This window comes from Rattus norvegicus, chromosome 13 (genome assembly GCF_021556685.1).
Source record: "Rattus norvegicus strain SHRSP/BbbUtx chromosome 13, alternate assembly SHRSP_T2T, whole genome shotgun sequence".
Classification (NCBI taxonomy): Eukaryota; Metazoa; Chordata; class Mammalia; order Rodentia; family Muridae; genus Rattus; species Rattus norvegicus.
The window spans coordinates 101,342,518-101,359,206 of record NC_141546.1 but is presented as its reverse complement, the minus strand read 5'-3'; the positions used below and the strand labels follow the sequence as shown (position 1 = coordinate 101,359,206).

The 16,689-nt window shown below is 41.9% G+C and overlaps 1 protein-coding gene across 3 annotated transcripts in view; it reads left to right on the top strand.

Annotated features, from left to right (window-relative positions):
* Window positions 1–16,689, top strand: part of Spata17 (spermatogenesis associated 17) — a 178,708-nt gene that overhangs the window by 18,166 nt on the left and 143,853 nt on the right. For all 3 annotated transcript variants that reach the window (NM_001429827.1, NM_001398667.1, NM_001429828.1), the window contains exons 2-3: window positions 12,395–12,484; window positions 13,304–13,385. In NM_001429827.1, coding sequence (NP_001416756.1) covers window positions 12,395–12,484; window positions 13,304–13,385 — 172 coding nt within the window. The remainder of the gene's footprint in view (window positions 1–12,394; window positions 12,485–13,303; window positions 13,386–16,689) is intronic.

Below are 16,689 nucleotides of genomic sequence, written 5' to 3'. Positions count from 1 at the left end.
GGGCTTCTACTTGTTTATTTATGTTTTCCTGGAATTCTTTCAGGGATTTTTGCGATTCTTTCAGGCATTTTTGCGATTCCTCTCTGTAGGCTTCTACTTGTTCTCTAAGGGAGTTCTTCATGTCTTTCTTGAAGTCCTCCAGCATCATGATCAAATATGATTTTGAAACTAGATCTTGCTTTTCTGGTGTGTTTGGATATTCCATGTTTGTTTTGATGGGAGAATTGGGCTCCGATGATGCCATGTAGTCTTGGTTTCTGTTGCTTGTGTTCCTGCGCTTGCCTCTCGCCATCAGATTATCTCTAGTGTTACTTTGTTCTGCTATTTCTGACAGTGGCTAGACTGTCCTATAAGCCTGTGTGTCAGGAGTGCTGTAGACCTGTTTTCCTCTCTTTCAGTCAGTTATGGGGACAGAGTGTTCTGCTTTCGGGCGTGTAGTTTTTCCTCTCTACAGGTCTTCAGCTGTTCCTGTAGGCCTGTGTCTTGAGTTCACCAGGCAGCTTTCTTGCAGCAGAAAATTTGGTCTTACCTGTGGTCCCGAGGCTCAAGTTCGCTCGTGGGGTGCTGCCCAGGGGCTCTCTGCAGCGGCAGCAACCAGGAAGACCTGTGCCGCCCCTTCCGGGAGCTTCAGTGCACCAGGGTTCCAGATGGTCTTTGGCTTTTTCCTCTGGCGTGCGAGATGTGTGTGCAGGGAGCAGTCTCTTCTGGTTTCCCAGACTTGTCTGCCTCTCTGAAGGTTTAGCTCTCCCTCCCATGGGATTTGGGTGCAGAGAACTGTTTATCAGGTCTGTTTCTTTCAGGTTCCAGCGGTGTCTCAGGCACAGGGGTCCTGCCGCTCCTGGGCCCTCCCCCACGGGAGCCCAGAGGCCTTATACAGTTGCCTCTTGGGCCAGGGATGTGGGCAGGGGTGAGCAGTGTTGGTGGTCTCCTCCGCTCTGCCGCCTCAGGAGTGCCCACCTGACCAGGCGGTTGGGTCTCTCTCCCACCGGGTCTGGGAGCAGAGAGCTGCTGCGGGCCGGGATCCGCGGGTGTGGGACTTCCGGTAAACACAGAACGTGCCCGGTCCTAGAGAAATTCTGCTTCGGTGTGTCCCACGCTCACCAGGCAGCTTTCTTGCAGCAGAAAATTTTGTCTTACCTGTGGTCCCGAGGCTCAGGTTCGCTCCTGGGGTGCTGCCCAGGGGCTCTCTGCAGCGGCAGCAACCAGGAAGCGTAAATTTACTTATTATTATCAATGTGGGCTTATAATTTCCTGTTCTCGTCAATGAGATAATGTCTCCTTTTCTCTTCTTTCTTTAATTCTGACATTCATCTGAAGAGAACCATGTCATACTTTCTGCTTTGCCCCAATCAGAAAGCATCCCTGTTTTCTGACAAAAGAAAGTATTCTGGTCTCCTCACCATCCATTTCTCCAAGGAGCCCTTGTTCCATATAGTAAGTTCGCCTTGTCATTGGGAGTGTTTCTGGGGATGGTTACTTTTAATGGATCATGGACCATGCTAGGGACCATGCATACCTATGCATTAAGACATTTTGCACGTATGTCAATTTCTGTGTTAGTCATTGTGGATATTAAAAGCCATGAGTTGGCTTTTGTGGTATTAAAAGCCATTGTGAAAACTCTCTTTCATACTCAGCATCCTCAGATTAATTCTATAATGCTCTGTTGCTCCTAAACTCATGAACTCCAGCATTCTTCCTGTCTGCATCCTAAATAATTAGTACCCCAAGAATATACCACCACACCTGGCTTTTCTTTGTTTCTCCAGGTGTGAGAGGCCTGCCCCTCACTCTCCTGACTACATTTGCTTTATTAAGCTATTCTCCATGTGTGTAACCCATTTTCTCTTACCACAGTGAGTACCCTATTCTCTGGCATTGATACCCTTCTCAGCGCAGTCCTGGTCTCCCATGCTGAACTGTAGTCTCCCTGCCAGTTGGGATGTCTTTCCCAACATTTTAAATGGGAGAAGCTATGTTGTCTGCCCTTACAAGTAGACCGCTCCTTCACCTTGACATAGAACATTCCTTTCTGGGCTCGTACTCTGACATGCTACCCCACGTAGCCCCAGTATGCGAGTATTCTCCATGCAAACTCTGACAGCCCATGTGACTTTACCCCTTTGTGAAATGTCCAGCAGACAATCTTACTTCCATTACCTAGTACTGAATGGATTTGTTTAGGAAGTGAAAAGCAGTAAATAAAAGACACTTTAGCCTGCACTAATAAGAGTAACCTTTGTGGAAAACTATGTCTCCTGATTTATGATCTACATTGAGGTCTTCGCAGCCCCACACTTGTTAACCTGTTAAATAACAGCAGCAAAAGTCGTGTGAGCCTCTCACTGAAACAAAAAGGAAGCTCGCATCTCCTAAGAGTAGCCCTATTCATTACACCAAGAGCCTTTCATCAGATACAACATTATTATAAAATATGAATTAAGTGTAGTGTCTCCCTTTAAAGAGCTTAAAAACTTTAAAAACCAGCAAAATCATATGCAAAAGAGTCACTCTACACATCAGTGTATCTGATGACAAAGGTCAGCGGTGTTGAGATATTATTCCTACAGTCTAAAAGAGTTGCGCACTGTCTGGTAGTGAGAAAAAAAGAATATTGGGTCTTTAATCTAACATTTATTTATTCATAGCTAATATATGTGGGTCAGACCAAGGCCAGCCGGTAGACATGTAAGGCAGTGTTCGAATGTTACTTTCTCTTCATTTCGCTACTTACCGCCAGTTAGTCCCTGGCCTTGGATGTACACACATGCTTCCCAGAGTTCCTATGCCTGTACTTGACGACCAAGCAACCAGAAACTTCTCGCCTTCTCCTGATGTTTTATTGCATTGCTCTTAATACGTCAGCTCTTTTGTCATTATTAACTCGCTCAGTATTCACTGTGATAACACTGATAATAAATTTATTTCAAATCCATGTAGATGGCATAATTTATTCACTGCTATAGGATTTTCATTATAATCTGGAACTAATTATTTTACCATTAAAATAAGTGTTGCCCACAGTTTTTCATTTTAAACATAAAACGCCTAGGGGTTCATGACATATCGTGTAGGCACTCAGCCTCCCAGTACTAACCAAAGTATCTGGACAATTCATTTGAAGCAGGTATTTTTTTTTTAAGGACAACAGAAAAAACAATGCATGAAATTAAGATTTCAGTGCATACATTAAAACTCAGTTAAAATTAGTGCTTTTAAATGTGTTATCCATTGTGTAATATATACTTATTGATACCGCATACATTCGTATTCATATACATTATTGTTAAACATTCCAGGAACAGATGGACTTGACATTTGACTAGTGTCTCCAGGAGAGATTTGTTTTATAAAGAAACTTACAATGCTGTGAACTTGGCTGCTTATATTCTGCAGGCCTCGTACCACAAGGAGAGGATGGATTCAGCGTGTAGTACACTAACTGTGGAGTGTGTTACACTAACTGTGTAATGCTGTGTGACCTCCAAGGAAGTAGTCAGTGAGGCTCTGCACCTTATCCCTTGACTGCTAACTGTTGACAGGGAAGGGGAGAAACATTTCCAGTCACTTAAATAGACTGCATTTAAAGAGAAGTAAATCTAGCGGAGCCCCAGCACATGTTGACGGTCGGAGCCCCAGCACATGTTGACAGTAAACACTTAGTAGGAAGCCGTGTCTGACATCTTGACTTTAATCTTACAGCCACCTTGTTGAATGGGATTGTCTGCATGGTCTTTTTTGAGCTCCTTGCTCTACTGGACACTGTATTGCTGTGTCCTTGTGTGGGTCATAAGTGACATTTTTATGTGTTCCTATCACATGAGTTATGAACTCACGATTTAAAAAGAAAAATGGAAGACGTGCTCTTGCGCTGTGGCCCTGCAGAGACCTTGCTACGTGGCAGCTCTAGCATTTGGTCCCTGATAACCATTGTTTTCCTTTTCATGTCTCTCCATTCACTTCTGTGACACAACGTTATACTTTTATATTATACTTGCACAAGTTTTTTTTCCTTCTTTAGTTTCATTCAAAACTGTCACAAACCAAAGATTATAACCTTTGAGGATGTGAAGTTCTACTGTCCAATTGGTGATACTGTATATAAGGAATTCTGTACTCCGAATGGTACAGATCCTACCCTGGAAGCCACAGGCTTCTTCCTTCTCTAGTCTTACATGTTTTGCTTTCTTATTCTTCATCTTCTTCCTCTCCTCCTCCTTCCTCTTCCTCTTCCTCTTCCCCTCCTCCCCACCCCCCATGTTACATCGGTCACATTTTATCAGTTCCTTCAATGTCACAGATACTTTACTGTGTGTGGGAAAACAGATATGAATAAAAGGTGAGCCCAGCCACAAAGAATGAAAATGTTCTCACTGGTATGTAGAAGGCTATAAGCATATGAAGATCGACCTTCTTGGAGGGTGTAGCTGAAAAATCAATTCAAGGAGTAACTATGTGGTCTAATGGCAAGAGAGACCATGGTTTGTTCAGGGACCTAATGGGATAGAACTCTGCAGGGGATTGAAATGATGTAAGAAGATAAGGGAATTGCGATGGGCCAGATTAAGGAGGTTTTGTTTGGTATACTAAGGGCTATGACTTCATTCAGACATTTTGATGTGTCCTCTGAGGTTGAATATTAAAAACTCTCAAGGAAACAATGACATTATTAGATTTTTCAGAAGGTAATTTAAGGAACCAGTAAGATGGCTCAACAGATAGGGAACTTGAAGACTCAAGGTCCATCGTGAGGATCCACATGAGGGGAGAGCCTACTCCTTCAGATTGTCCTTTGACCAGCCCAGGCTGCCCCACCCCTGTAAAATAAGTACATAATATTTTTAAATGTTTTAAAAATCATTCATTCCACGTGTGGTGTTACTTGCCTCCCATCCCATAATGTGGGGCATTGGGCAAGAGGATCCACAGTTCTAGGCTACTTAAGGAGACCTTGCCACACAAAACAAAACAAAACACTTGGGAAAACAAAATTTCTGCAACTAATCAGTTTTAAAAAGATGAAGGCAGAACTAATGCTGACTACTTATTTCTCAATCTCTGATGTCAGCTATTGGTTGGATAACATTGCTATTCTTTGACCAAGAACTGGTTTAAGATAAATAGTAGTGATAAGAAGATTCTGGTCTCCCTCTTCCCCTGTTCTTTCCTAGAAACAATCTCTTCCACTTGCGAAGGTGTGTGGGTGTTTTCTAATCTTTTGATATGGCATTTAAGTCTTCACTCATTTTAATTCATGTTATCCTCAAGGATATTGGCTTGAAAAATCAAATATATATAAAATGGTCATAAAATGTGTCTTTGAGAAGCATACTGGCTTACTGTTCTTATGCGGTAAACAATTTTGAATTAATTAATAACTTATTGTCCAGTAAGTCTTTGTTTTTCCTGTAAGTTTCAGCGATAGCATTTAAAAATAATATGATACGTAAAAGGATAATATTTACTCGTGGCCCTACAAAGACTTGGGACAATTTGCTGCTCTTGCAAATGACTCAGGTTAGGTTCCCAGCTCCCACATAGGGCAGCTCACAACTACTGTACCTCCAGATCTAGGCGGTCTCCGTGAGACCCTGCACCCACATAGCCTACCTACATTCAAAACATTCACGTGAAGTAAAAGTCAACTTAAAAAAGAAATCTTTAAAAATATCCATGCAGTTGTTTTTGTGTTGGATTATTCCTGTGTTATTTAGGAAGACTTTCAAATCCTGCAGTACAGCAATTCAGATCTCCTCTCCTCCTAGCCTGCTGAAGGCTGAGACTACAGGAATTGTGTTTGGTCCTAGCCTGTTTGATCTGGCTTTGAGCTGATATTATTCATCCTTCTTCCCACAAGGTTCTTATGATGCGCTATCAAATGTGCCTCTGGTGTAAACATTACTGAAGTTTTAACAGAAAAGCAGAATTTAAGATTAAGAAATTTGACCATCATTCTTCTACACTTAAAATTTGACTCATGACTTTTAAGAGATTTTATTGGACTCTCTCCTTTGCCCACTTCTGACGTACAAAGGCGTTGTGTAACTATTATATAATGAATCAGGTTAATGAAATTCAGGTTTCATTCCCTGAGTTCTGTGTTCTGCACAGAACCACGATTCTGTATGTGCAGTCTCATATGCACTCAGTTAAACTGCCTCTTTCAAATATGAGAATGCAAAATATTATGCTGTGCATTTCCCATTATCATGCTTTATCCACTTCAGAGGTATTGATATACTTAATTTTATGTAAGAATAAAACTGTATTGTTTCTGTAGTGGTCACTATTTCAGTAGGCCACTCTGCTTGTTTCAATGTTTAGCGCAGTCTTTATGAAAAGACTAACTCCACTAAGACCATTTGGTATAGCCAGAAACCATTGCTCTTGGTAGAACAGCTGATGTGGGTTCAACCAATGGTGGTGTATTTCACTGTTCTGGCCATCCCTGGGATGGATGCTGAGGCATTCTGAGTTTCTATACAGCTTCCTCTGTCTTGTATTTCTTCAGAAACACCTTCAAGATTCTTCCAGTGCCATGAATTTGGATTGATGGGTTCTTAGCAGGAGCAGAGGCCAACTAACGATAGACCCGTTAGGGATGCTGGAAGCAAACACTTGTCACCACATTTTCACTAAGGAAGGTTCTGGAAGCTACATCAGTATCAGCTGCAGTGCAAGAGCTTTCCCTGGAAGGTAGAGAAGGCACAGAATGTGTGCTTCTTAAGCACAGCAGGACCTTCCAGTGTTGGCTTGACTTCCTTATTTGTAGAGATAATGGTGTAAGTCACACGTGTGTTTACATTTATAATCAGCATGACCTCTTTGCAGCCATGCCGGGTACTCAGAATCAGATAGTCTCCGTGTACTTGACTTTGATGACCCTGAAGACACAATGCTGACTTTGTTTAGCTCGAAGGGTCAGGGTGTCAGGTAACCCAAACTGGCCTCGGACTTCCTGTCAAGCTGTTCATCCCTGATCCCCTTTCGAGTTCTGGGGTTGCTGGTGAACCACCACAAAACTAGTTGACCCCACTTTCCCCTCCTCTTTCTTCTCTCTTCCCCGTCTCTTTCTCATTCGCTGTACTTATCTTTAAATGAGTGATGCCTTCTTCAATTTGTGGATGCCATCAGGAGATAATGAATTTTAGAGGGAAATCATAAACTAGGCCCTTTGTTTTTCAGGAAGCTTTCAAAAAAGGCAGAGAGACACAGAGGTGTGTCTTCCCTACTTTTTACCACTGCAGCCTATAGCACACAGGGTAAGAATCTGAACTTCATTGACGTGAAGAAAATGCTCCATTTTTAAAAACTGGAGGCTTGAACTTTCCTTTTGTTGAGACATGAATCTCACTGTGAAGCTCAGGCTGCCCTTAACTTAAAATCCTTTTGTCTTGACTTTTCAAGTCACTCCATATTCAGTGAGGGGTGTGAATTTGGATGTTCCCTTTTTAAAAAATACATGATAAAGCCCTTGGAGACCTGAGTTCAAGCCTCAGTTCCTTGTGTGCTCGCAGAGGGTAGTGATCTCAGTGTGGGGCAGTGTGAGGCAGGGATTGTTGTGGTGCTGGCCAACCATTTTAGTCTACTTATGAACTTCCAGCCAATGAGAGACCATGTCTCAAAACAAGCTGGCACGTAGGGATCAACACTTGAAGCTAACCATTGACCTCTTCACATATGCACACTTGTGCATGTGCCTGCACCTCATGGAAACACACACACGTACCTATGAGCATACAGAAACACAAAACATGTAGAATATGTTCAATGCTTTTCTATTCTATGATCTGTTTTTGTAAAATCCTTTGCTTCTGAATATGGATAACTGTCCTAAAGAATACTTAGGTTTTCTCTGTTGATCTATTCTTTTTAGTTGTTTTCAATGTTAATATTTCTTTATTGCAATGCTTTACATGTTTGATAATTTTTGAAACACCTCATCAGATTTGTGACTGTGTACTATCACTGCTGGAGCTTTGTAAATGTAGACTTTGCTTAATGTAGAAGCTTTGTTAATGAAGAAATTCCACGGTTGCTTTGTTTCTAATCTATCAAATTCAAATGTAGTTACTTTCCTATTTTTTGACCTCAGTGACAATGCTGTGCTTTACCTATATAAGTCGTATGTCACCTGTCATCAACTCCTCCATGCTTAGATCCACCTGACTGTTGGGTACCCTCGACGTACCTTTGTAGATAAGCTTCTGTGCACAGAAGTGTGTTCTCTTTAAAAACTGTCAGAGGGAAGCATTCACAAACGGAAAGAGTAGCTATGACCTTATGACTCTTGATTACCATATTAACTGAAGATAACAATAAAATGTGTCTTTTAAGTTATTCTTTTAAATGTAATGTATGTGTACCATGGTTATGTTGTGCCTGATCCCTCTAACTCCTCCTATCTTCCCACCTCAAATCCATGGGTTTTTTCTTTATTTTTGTTATACACACACACACACATGAATGAATATGTAATTCCAATCATGAATCCATTTAGTGTTGCTCATACTTGTATGATTTTAGGGCTGACCACTTGGTATTGGATAACCAATTAAGGGTTCATCTGTGTGGAAGAATGATTTCCCTCTCTCAGCAGCCTTTTAGTACTCATAGCTGTTCATCTGAGGGCGGGACACTTCCCTCCCATTTCTGTTGACATATCAACAGGTGATGTCATTGTCTAGCTCTTGTCTAAGTGTCCGTGTTGTTGAAGTTTCATGTGTGCAGCTCTTATGCCCTGTAAGGAAGACAGGGTCTCACCATAGACTTCCAGTTTTTTCTGTCCTTTGATTGGGGATGGGGGCGGGGGAGGCTGAAAGGTACACTTGTCTGTGGTATAAGGGTGAGTACTAGGAAGGAATTTATGGATTATTCTGCTGTGAGAGAAAGTGGAAGTAGTGAAAGTGGAAAGCTGCTGCCTCCTCCATGACCTCACCAGCCACACCATGACCTCACCAGCCACACCATGACCTCACCAGCCACACCATGACCTCACCAGCCACACCAGGACCTCACCAGCCACACCAGGACCTCACCAGCCACACCAGCACCTCACCAGCCACACCAGGACCTCACCAGCCACACCAGGACCTCACCAGCCACACCATGACCTCACCAGCCACACCAGGACCTCACCAGCCACACCAGGACCTCACCAGCCACACCAGGACCTCACCAGCCACACCAGCACCTCACCAGCCACACCAGCACCTCACCAGCCACAGGTAGTTGGCTCTATTCACAGTCAGGCATGCATTCCCTCCTCCTGAGCAGGCTGTAAGTCCAGTTAAGCTGCAGATGACTCTTGCACCTAAGAGGACAGTTTGTTTGCCTTGCTACTCTGTAGGCATTGTAGCTAAATAGGGCCGTTGACTGCTTTTCTCCAATGGCAGCTTGCATAGCTCCTGAAGTGCTGTGAGAATTCCCCTCAGGGAAGAGGCTTCCAGGGCAGACCTACCTCCATTATTCCCAAATCCCGCGTGTGAGATTCGTGGGGACTTCAGCAGCAGGAACTTCACTTGAAACTCCAGGAGGGACTGAGTTCTCAACCTGGTACTGAGGGGGTTTAGCTTTGGGGATGGGAGGATCCTATCATCAAATTGCCATTTTCTCTATCACAGACATGACTGCTTTTGCACAGATTTTTTTTCAATTCTAGAAGTTTGAATTTTTTAAAATGTATAAAATAAGCTTCTTTTACTTAAAATTGTCTTTTTCTATATGTTGAAGTCAGTTCCCATTTTTAAGTTTCCAGTTGATTGTTTTGGATGAGGACACAATAGAATTTCAGTTATAACATTTGGAAATGTATTCTTTTACATCTTTGGCTTTACTTGTCCCTTCTACTCTTCTAACTCTCCCTTTCTCTCTCTTCCCTTAGAAGCAGTGATGAATAAGAACTCACACTAGGGAAGGATTGCCTAGAGTCAAACTTGGTGTCCAACACTGATTCTCACCAACTATCCTCATCTTGGACAAAGGGAGAGAGTGAAGTGCTTGCCTAGCTCACACTTCGTGAGAAGTGCTTGCCTAGCTCACACTTCGTGAGAAGTGCTTGCCTAGCTCACACCTAGTGGTGAAGTGCTTGCCTAGCTCACACCTAGTGGTGAAGTCCTTGCCTAGCTCACACTTAGTGGTGAAGTCCTTGCCTAACACACACTTGGCCCATATTTGACCCCAGCACTAGAAAAATAGAAGAGGTGTGTGAGTAGTAATTTATATTATCATGTTGAAAAGATTGTGTAGAGCTCTCAGCTGTAGGTGTGAAATACTAGAAAGAGTACCTAACACATAAAAAGTCTATTAGGAAATTCTTTTAACTATAACCAGATATGCATTACTAGGTATAGGGTACCTACTAGCCCTTGTGCACCCCTGACATTGGGGGAAATTTTCGATGGGGATATGCTAGGATGAATGTGCCAATAGGCATCTGCCCTCGTTAGGAGGACCTTTGGTGTGACACAGAATGAGTGTCAAGACTGATTCTAGTTATCTCTTAGAGGCACTGCAGATGCATTATGGGGTGAATATATAAGCTACTGCCCTCTGGATTTTAGTCTTTAATGAAGAGACATCAACCAACAAGCCTTACATACACCTGAGTTCGGTGTATAAAGTGGAAAGGCCCCACCTAATGCCTGGGAAGCCAAGAGCACTCTGGGAAATGTTTTAACTTTTCCTTGCCCACACATGAAGTACAAACAAAAGAGCTAAGAACGAAGGTGATACTGACCTCCTGACTGCTGGTGCATTTGATGCGGGCACACCAATGGTGCTGGCCTGTGTGAATGAATGTTCTCCATGCTGCATTTGACACGTGGATCAATGTCATGCTTTTGTGTCCCACACTCTGCTCCTGTGAGCCTTCTTGGTTTGGCTTTCTAGGTTGTTTGTTCCTTATGTAGACCTGCAATCTGTCTACTTTCAATAGCTACTGGTGCTCACAGATTAATTGCTAATCCTATTTTTCTTTGTGTCTGGCAAACCTTATAACTGTTGTTTTTAAATTGTATTGTTGAAAGTCTTCTATTTAATCTGTTTAATTCTACATATATACTATAAATTTATATAAAATTCATGTTTTATTTAACATTCATTATGAAAACAGAAGTAAATCTTTGTAGGGAAAAATAATTCTGGGATCTAGAAAGATTACTCAGTCAGCGGAGGTTCTCCCGTGCAAACAAGGCTCATGCTCTGACCCAGCTCAGAACTTTAACACACACGAAAATCCAGGGTCTCCAACCCAAGTGCCGGGTGGTTAGAGAGACAGTGGCTCCCTGAAGCCTAATCACCAACCTGTCTGAGTCAGCGAGCTCCAGGTTCAGTGAGTCTGTTAAAATACAGACGGGATGAAGAGTGACTCAGGAAGATACCCATGCCAAACTCTAGACACAACACATACACACACAGACACACACAGACACACACACACACACGCACACAGAGAGAGAGAGAGACACGCGCGCACACACACACACACACAGAGACACACACACACACAGAGACACACACACACGCACACACATACACACATAAACACACACACGCATGCACATACATGTTCACACACACGTGCACACACACATATTAACGTGGTTGCATATAAGCACAAACATACAGAAACAGTAACAAGAAAGAGGTGTCACCATGTTACCAACTGTGTTCATTCAGCAAACAGGAGGTGTAAAATGTGGGCCAGCCAGCGTGGAAAAGAAACAGTCTGCAGTCTGCCGTGCTGTCCCTTTATTGATTGCCAGTGGAAAGGCAAGATAATATTGACATCAGTTAGGACAGATATATAAAGTTGGTGTCTTGATCCAACTTTTTCTTTGTTGTAAGTCAGTAAAACCTAAGAATTATGTTTCTCGTCTTTTCATAAGCCAGTGACCCACTCGCTGCATTCTTTAACAGAAGCAGTCTTTTAGCAGAGTAGACATTTGATGACAGATTCATTTGAATTAGAGGCAGTTCATTTAGCTGATGAGTGAGTTAAATATGCAGACATTTTACTTTGCGCGATACATGTGTAGTGGCATTTAAACCATAAGTTCAAATAATTGTGTTTTTAAAATACTGACAATGTAGCACATTGTTTTTATTCCCTAATAAAAAATGCTACCAAATTAATTAATAGCATAGCAGATGATTATTAAAATAAAGTAGACAAAGCTGTTGAAAGCTCATGGCTTCTCAGAGAAAGGTTAATTTTTAAAACACTGCTCATTTTTTTGAAATGCGTTTTTCTTAATTTAGTATTTTAGTTTCTTTAAAATGACATTTGAATTGTAATTACCATCTTAGAAGAAATTAAAAATTAAGGTTAACAGGTTGACTTGCCTGAGAATTACATTAGTTCCTAATGAAACACTTTTCAAACCTTTTCTAGCGCCGTGGACTCAGTCAGGAAATTCGAGAATGATGCGGCTGTGGCGATTCAGAGCTGGTTCCGAGGGTGCCAAGTACGGGCCTATATCAGGTACGTGGGTTTTCCCATAGACACGATTACAACCTGAGGGGTGTGCCTGAGAGAATCCCAGGGTGTTCATGCAGCATTCTCTTCAGATGCCCCCTTACTTCAGTCAACAGTGAAGTCATTAAGTTTATAGTGTCCTATAAAACAGCTACAGAACACTTGAGATTATTCCTTACTGACACATGAAATTACATCTGCCATAGGTAGACCTTTAAGAATTCTCAATATTGTGAGAAGATTTGACCAGACACCACCTTCCTGAAGAAAATTCCTCATGAAGTGCATTTATATCAATGAGTTAACTGATGGGCCAGCAAAGAGACTGGGGAAGAGGAATCTGAGATTTCCCAACGAGTTTGTTGAAAGCGATAATATTAAAATAGTGGTTCGCCATTAAGAACAAACATGAGCCTCAGTTTCTCCCAAGTGTGAAATCTCAAGCTCTTTTGCCAGCTATGGCAGACAACAGCCTTTTGTGGCTGAGAAGTGACTTTAAGGTGAAAAGTAAAACACTCATGGTCAAGAATTAAGTTGGCATAGTCAAGCTTGAGAGTGGATATCTATCTGTAATCCAAGTCCTTGGGAGGCAGAGACAGTACGGTCTCCACGTATCCAAGGCAAAGCAGCTTTACATAATGAGTTCCAGACTATGCATCAAGGCTCTGTATCACAGAGAAAGTATAAACAAGATAAAATAGAAGCAATACAAAAAAACCAAGAGAAAATGAAGACACATAGAATCTTCATTTAAATGTAACCTTGTGAGTTATAGAGACCTCTTTCTTTCAATGAGCATGTACTCATACCCTGTTTTCATTCTAGGCACTTGAACAGAGTAGTGACAATTATTCAAAAGTGGTGGAGAAGCTACTTAGGCAGAAAATATTATCAACTTATTGTTGAGGTAAATACAAATTTTCTCTTATTCTGACATTTGAGTTATACAATATGCTGTAAGATGTATGTTTATATGTAGTTTACAAATTTCTTGTGACAAATAGTCATAAATGAACTGTTACTGTTGAAAATGTCCGCAGAAGCCTCACATACTGAAGACCATACTGGTACTAGGTTGGAAAATTCTGGGACCTTTTAGAAATAGGGCCCACCTCAAGGAGGAAGGTCACTTGGAGTATGTCTTTGGGGGCTGTCTTGTTCCAGCCCTCACCTCTACTCCTCCATCCCCTCCTGCTGCCCCTTTCTCTGCTTCCTGACCCCATTGTGTGACCTTTCTTGTGCCTCTCTGGTTCTATCTGATCGTGGCCTAGAACCAATGGTTCCCACCAAGCTTGGGCTGAAACCTCAGAAACCAGGAGCCGGAGTAAATCCTGTCTGTTCAATGAGCTTCCTCTGGCCACGCCAGTGCACAGAGGATCATGGAAGGACAGACCTGAGCTTAATTTTGGGAAGGAAACTTTCCTGAGCAGCTTTTTCTAACTGTTTCCCCTAGGTGACTAACTTTATGGACTCTAAACTGCAGTGGCTATTTACATTTTAATATCTGTCACCCTGAGGGCTGGAGAGATGGCTCAGTGGTTACTAGCACTGGCTGCTCTTCCAAAGTACTGGTGTTCGATTCCAGGTACCTGCATGGCAGCTCACAAATTAACTCCAGTTCCAAGGGCTCCAACACCTCACAGACATGCATGCGTGCAAAAACCACCAGTGCACATTAACATAAATAAAATAAAAATAACTTCGGCTGCACGTTTAGTAGATGTATGTTTTGATGAGTCTCTGTTTGTTCTAGTGAAGTCTTTGCAAACAGGCACATAGCCTACTCCAGGGTTTCCCCATTGGAATTCCCCAGTGAATGTCTCCATGACATCAGTCAACAAGCTCATAAGGATGTTCACTAGGTAAACACAGACGTGGCGTCCATACGTAGTCCCCGAAGTACTTTCTACAAATTTTGTTTTACAGGTAAATGAGATTTCAAAAGTCAGTAAATGGGGTTGGGGATTTAGCTCAGTGGTAGAGCTCTTGCCTAGCAAATGGAAGGCCCTGGGTTCGGTCCCCAGCTCCGAAAAAATAAAAAGGAAAAAAAAAGTCAGTAAATAAGGCTAGTAAGAAGGCTCAGAGGCTAAAGCTCTTGTCCCCAAGCCAGATGACATAGTTCGATCTCCACACCGCACATAGTGGAAGGAGGGAATTGATTCCTACAAGCTGCTTACTGACCTCCACACCCCCGCTGTAGAACACATAAACAAACAAATAAATGTCACTTTCAAGAATTTTAAAGAATTATTTTAAATCACTAAGTAGTACCAAGATGGACGTCATGAGCATTTACATATTTGTAAATATATCAGGATGCATTTGCAATTAGCTTTGATGCACAGCAAATGACAGCATGGTGTCTTTACGCTGGTTGGTGTTGAACAAGTAAATGCTGTTTGCCAGGGATTTTGAAAATTTATATCTTCAGGCTGTTCTTTAAAACTTGGCTTTTATGATATCTATTTGATGTTGTGCATGCCAGGCGCAGACTTGCACATGTGCACTTGGCATCGTAGTTTGCAAACCTAACAGCTGTAGACGGCTATAATTGTTGTACATGGCGTGACAACCCTGGTCATTGCTGTCGTCTTGCACTGAGCCCCGGCAAGGACACACACGTGCGTCACTGCAGCTGTACTCCCTCACCACGGTGCTTTAGTACACGATCTCTTAGGGACAATTTTATGAATGGATAGATAGTGAATACTGTTTTTTCGTACATTATTGCTGCTCCCTTTATTGAGACGCAGAGGTCAACTGGACCTGACTGCACATCAGTCCAGGTACTTTTCATCACTTGTTTTTGATAAATTGTTTTGTTTGAAACGCAAGCCTCTGAATTGAGAAATCAAATGCCTGTCTCTGTGTTTAACATTTCGACAGGAAACTTGAGGAAGAATAGTTTCAAGTCATAATTCCTAGGGTGTTCCCTGCCAGGCCAGGGATTTTCTTTCTTTCTTTCTTTCTTTCTTTCTTTCTTTCTTTTTTTCTTTCTTTCTTTCTATTTTCAAATGGTTGCCAGGCATTTTGATCCTTACCTTTTGTTTGAATACATTTAACTAGCCCTTATTTTTTATTTAAACATGTACAGAGGCAGCGTTCTGCTTGTATCTGAACTTAATTCTGCTATTCTAATGGAGAACTTTATTTTATACCTGAGCCCATCTTGACCTTCATGGAAGACAAACGCCTCACTCCGTTTGCATTTCCCTCATTTCTTCTGATGCCTTTTAGTGCTATTTCTTAGACCCAAGTTTGCTTTCTTCTTTTTTCCAGTTTTGACACCCAGATTTCTTTTTTAAAAAATCACTGTACATTTATTGATATTTAAGGCCATTTAAAAAGTAATTTTGAAACAGTTTCAGTTGTACAGAAAAACTGTAAACAAGTATAAAAGACTTCCATACAATCAGTGGTCACTCAGATTTCTGAACTCAGAGAAAAAAGTTCCGATTATTACTTTCTTGTTTCTCAAGCATTCTCTTATTAATAGATACATATTGCTTTCTGTGTGTGCATTTGTATGCATGTTCTTACATGTAAGGAACACAGGTGTGCATGTATTTAGAAGGCATAGGACAACATCATCTCTTTTCTCATGTGCCATCCATCTTCTCTTGAGACACCTATAGATAACAGCTGTGCATATGGACCATTTGAGACACCTATAGATAACAGCTGTGCATATGGACCATTTGAGACACCTATAGTTAACAATTGCATATGGACTGTTAATGCAGTCTCTGCAGGTCAAGCAAATGACCTTGAACCTGCCTTTGGAGAAACCGTGAGCAAAGTTCCGGGGATAAGCTTGGCATTAGAAACAGCGAAAGCACCGAGGACACTGATCTCGTGGCCCAGAGAATGTGGAGAGCAGCAGGTTGGCCAGGACTGGATGCAGCCTCCAAAGTATAATCCTCTACATTGTAAAGGGAAACTTAGAGCAGTGTATTGCATTCATTTGCTCCTAGGATTGGTCCGTGAAGTGGTATATATAGAAAATATCTTCTTTCACATTTTGGATGATTCAAACTCTTTCAGACTTCTACTGACTTGAGACTGGGCCTTATACTGTAAGTTAATGGAACATTGGTCACACCCAAGCTGGCACTTTACTAGGCTTTCTTGTTCTTGACAAGGAGTGATGTAAATACTACTGTGCTCTATATCAAATATCTTTTCTAGCACAGTCTGAGGGCGGTTTGGAA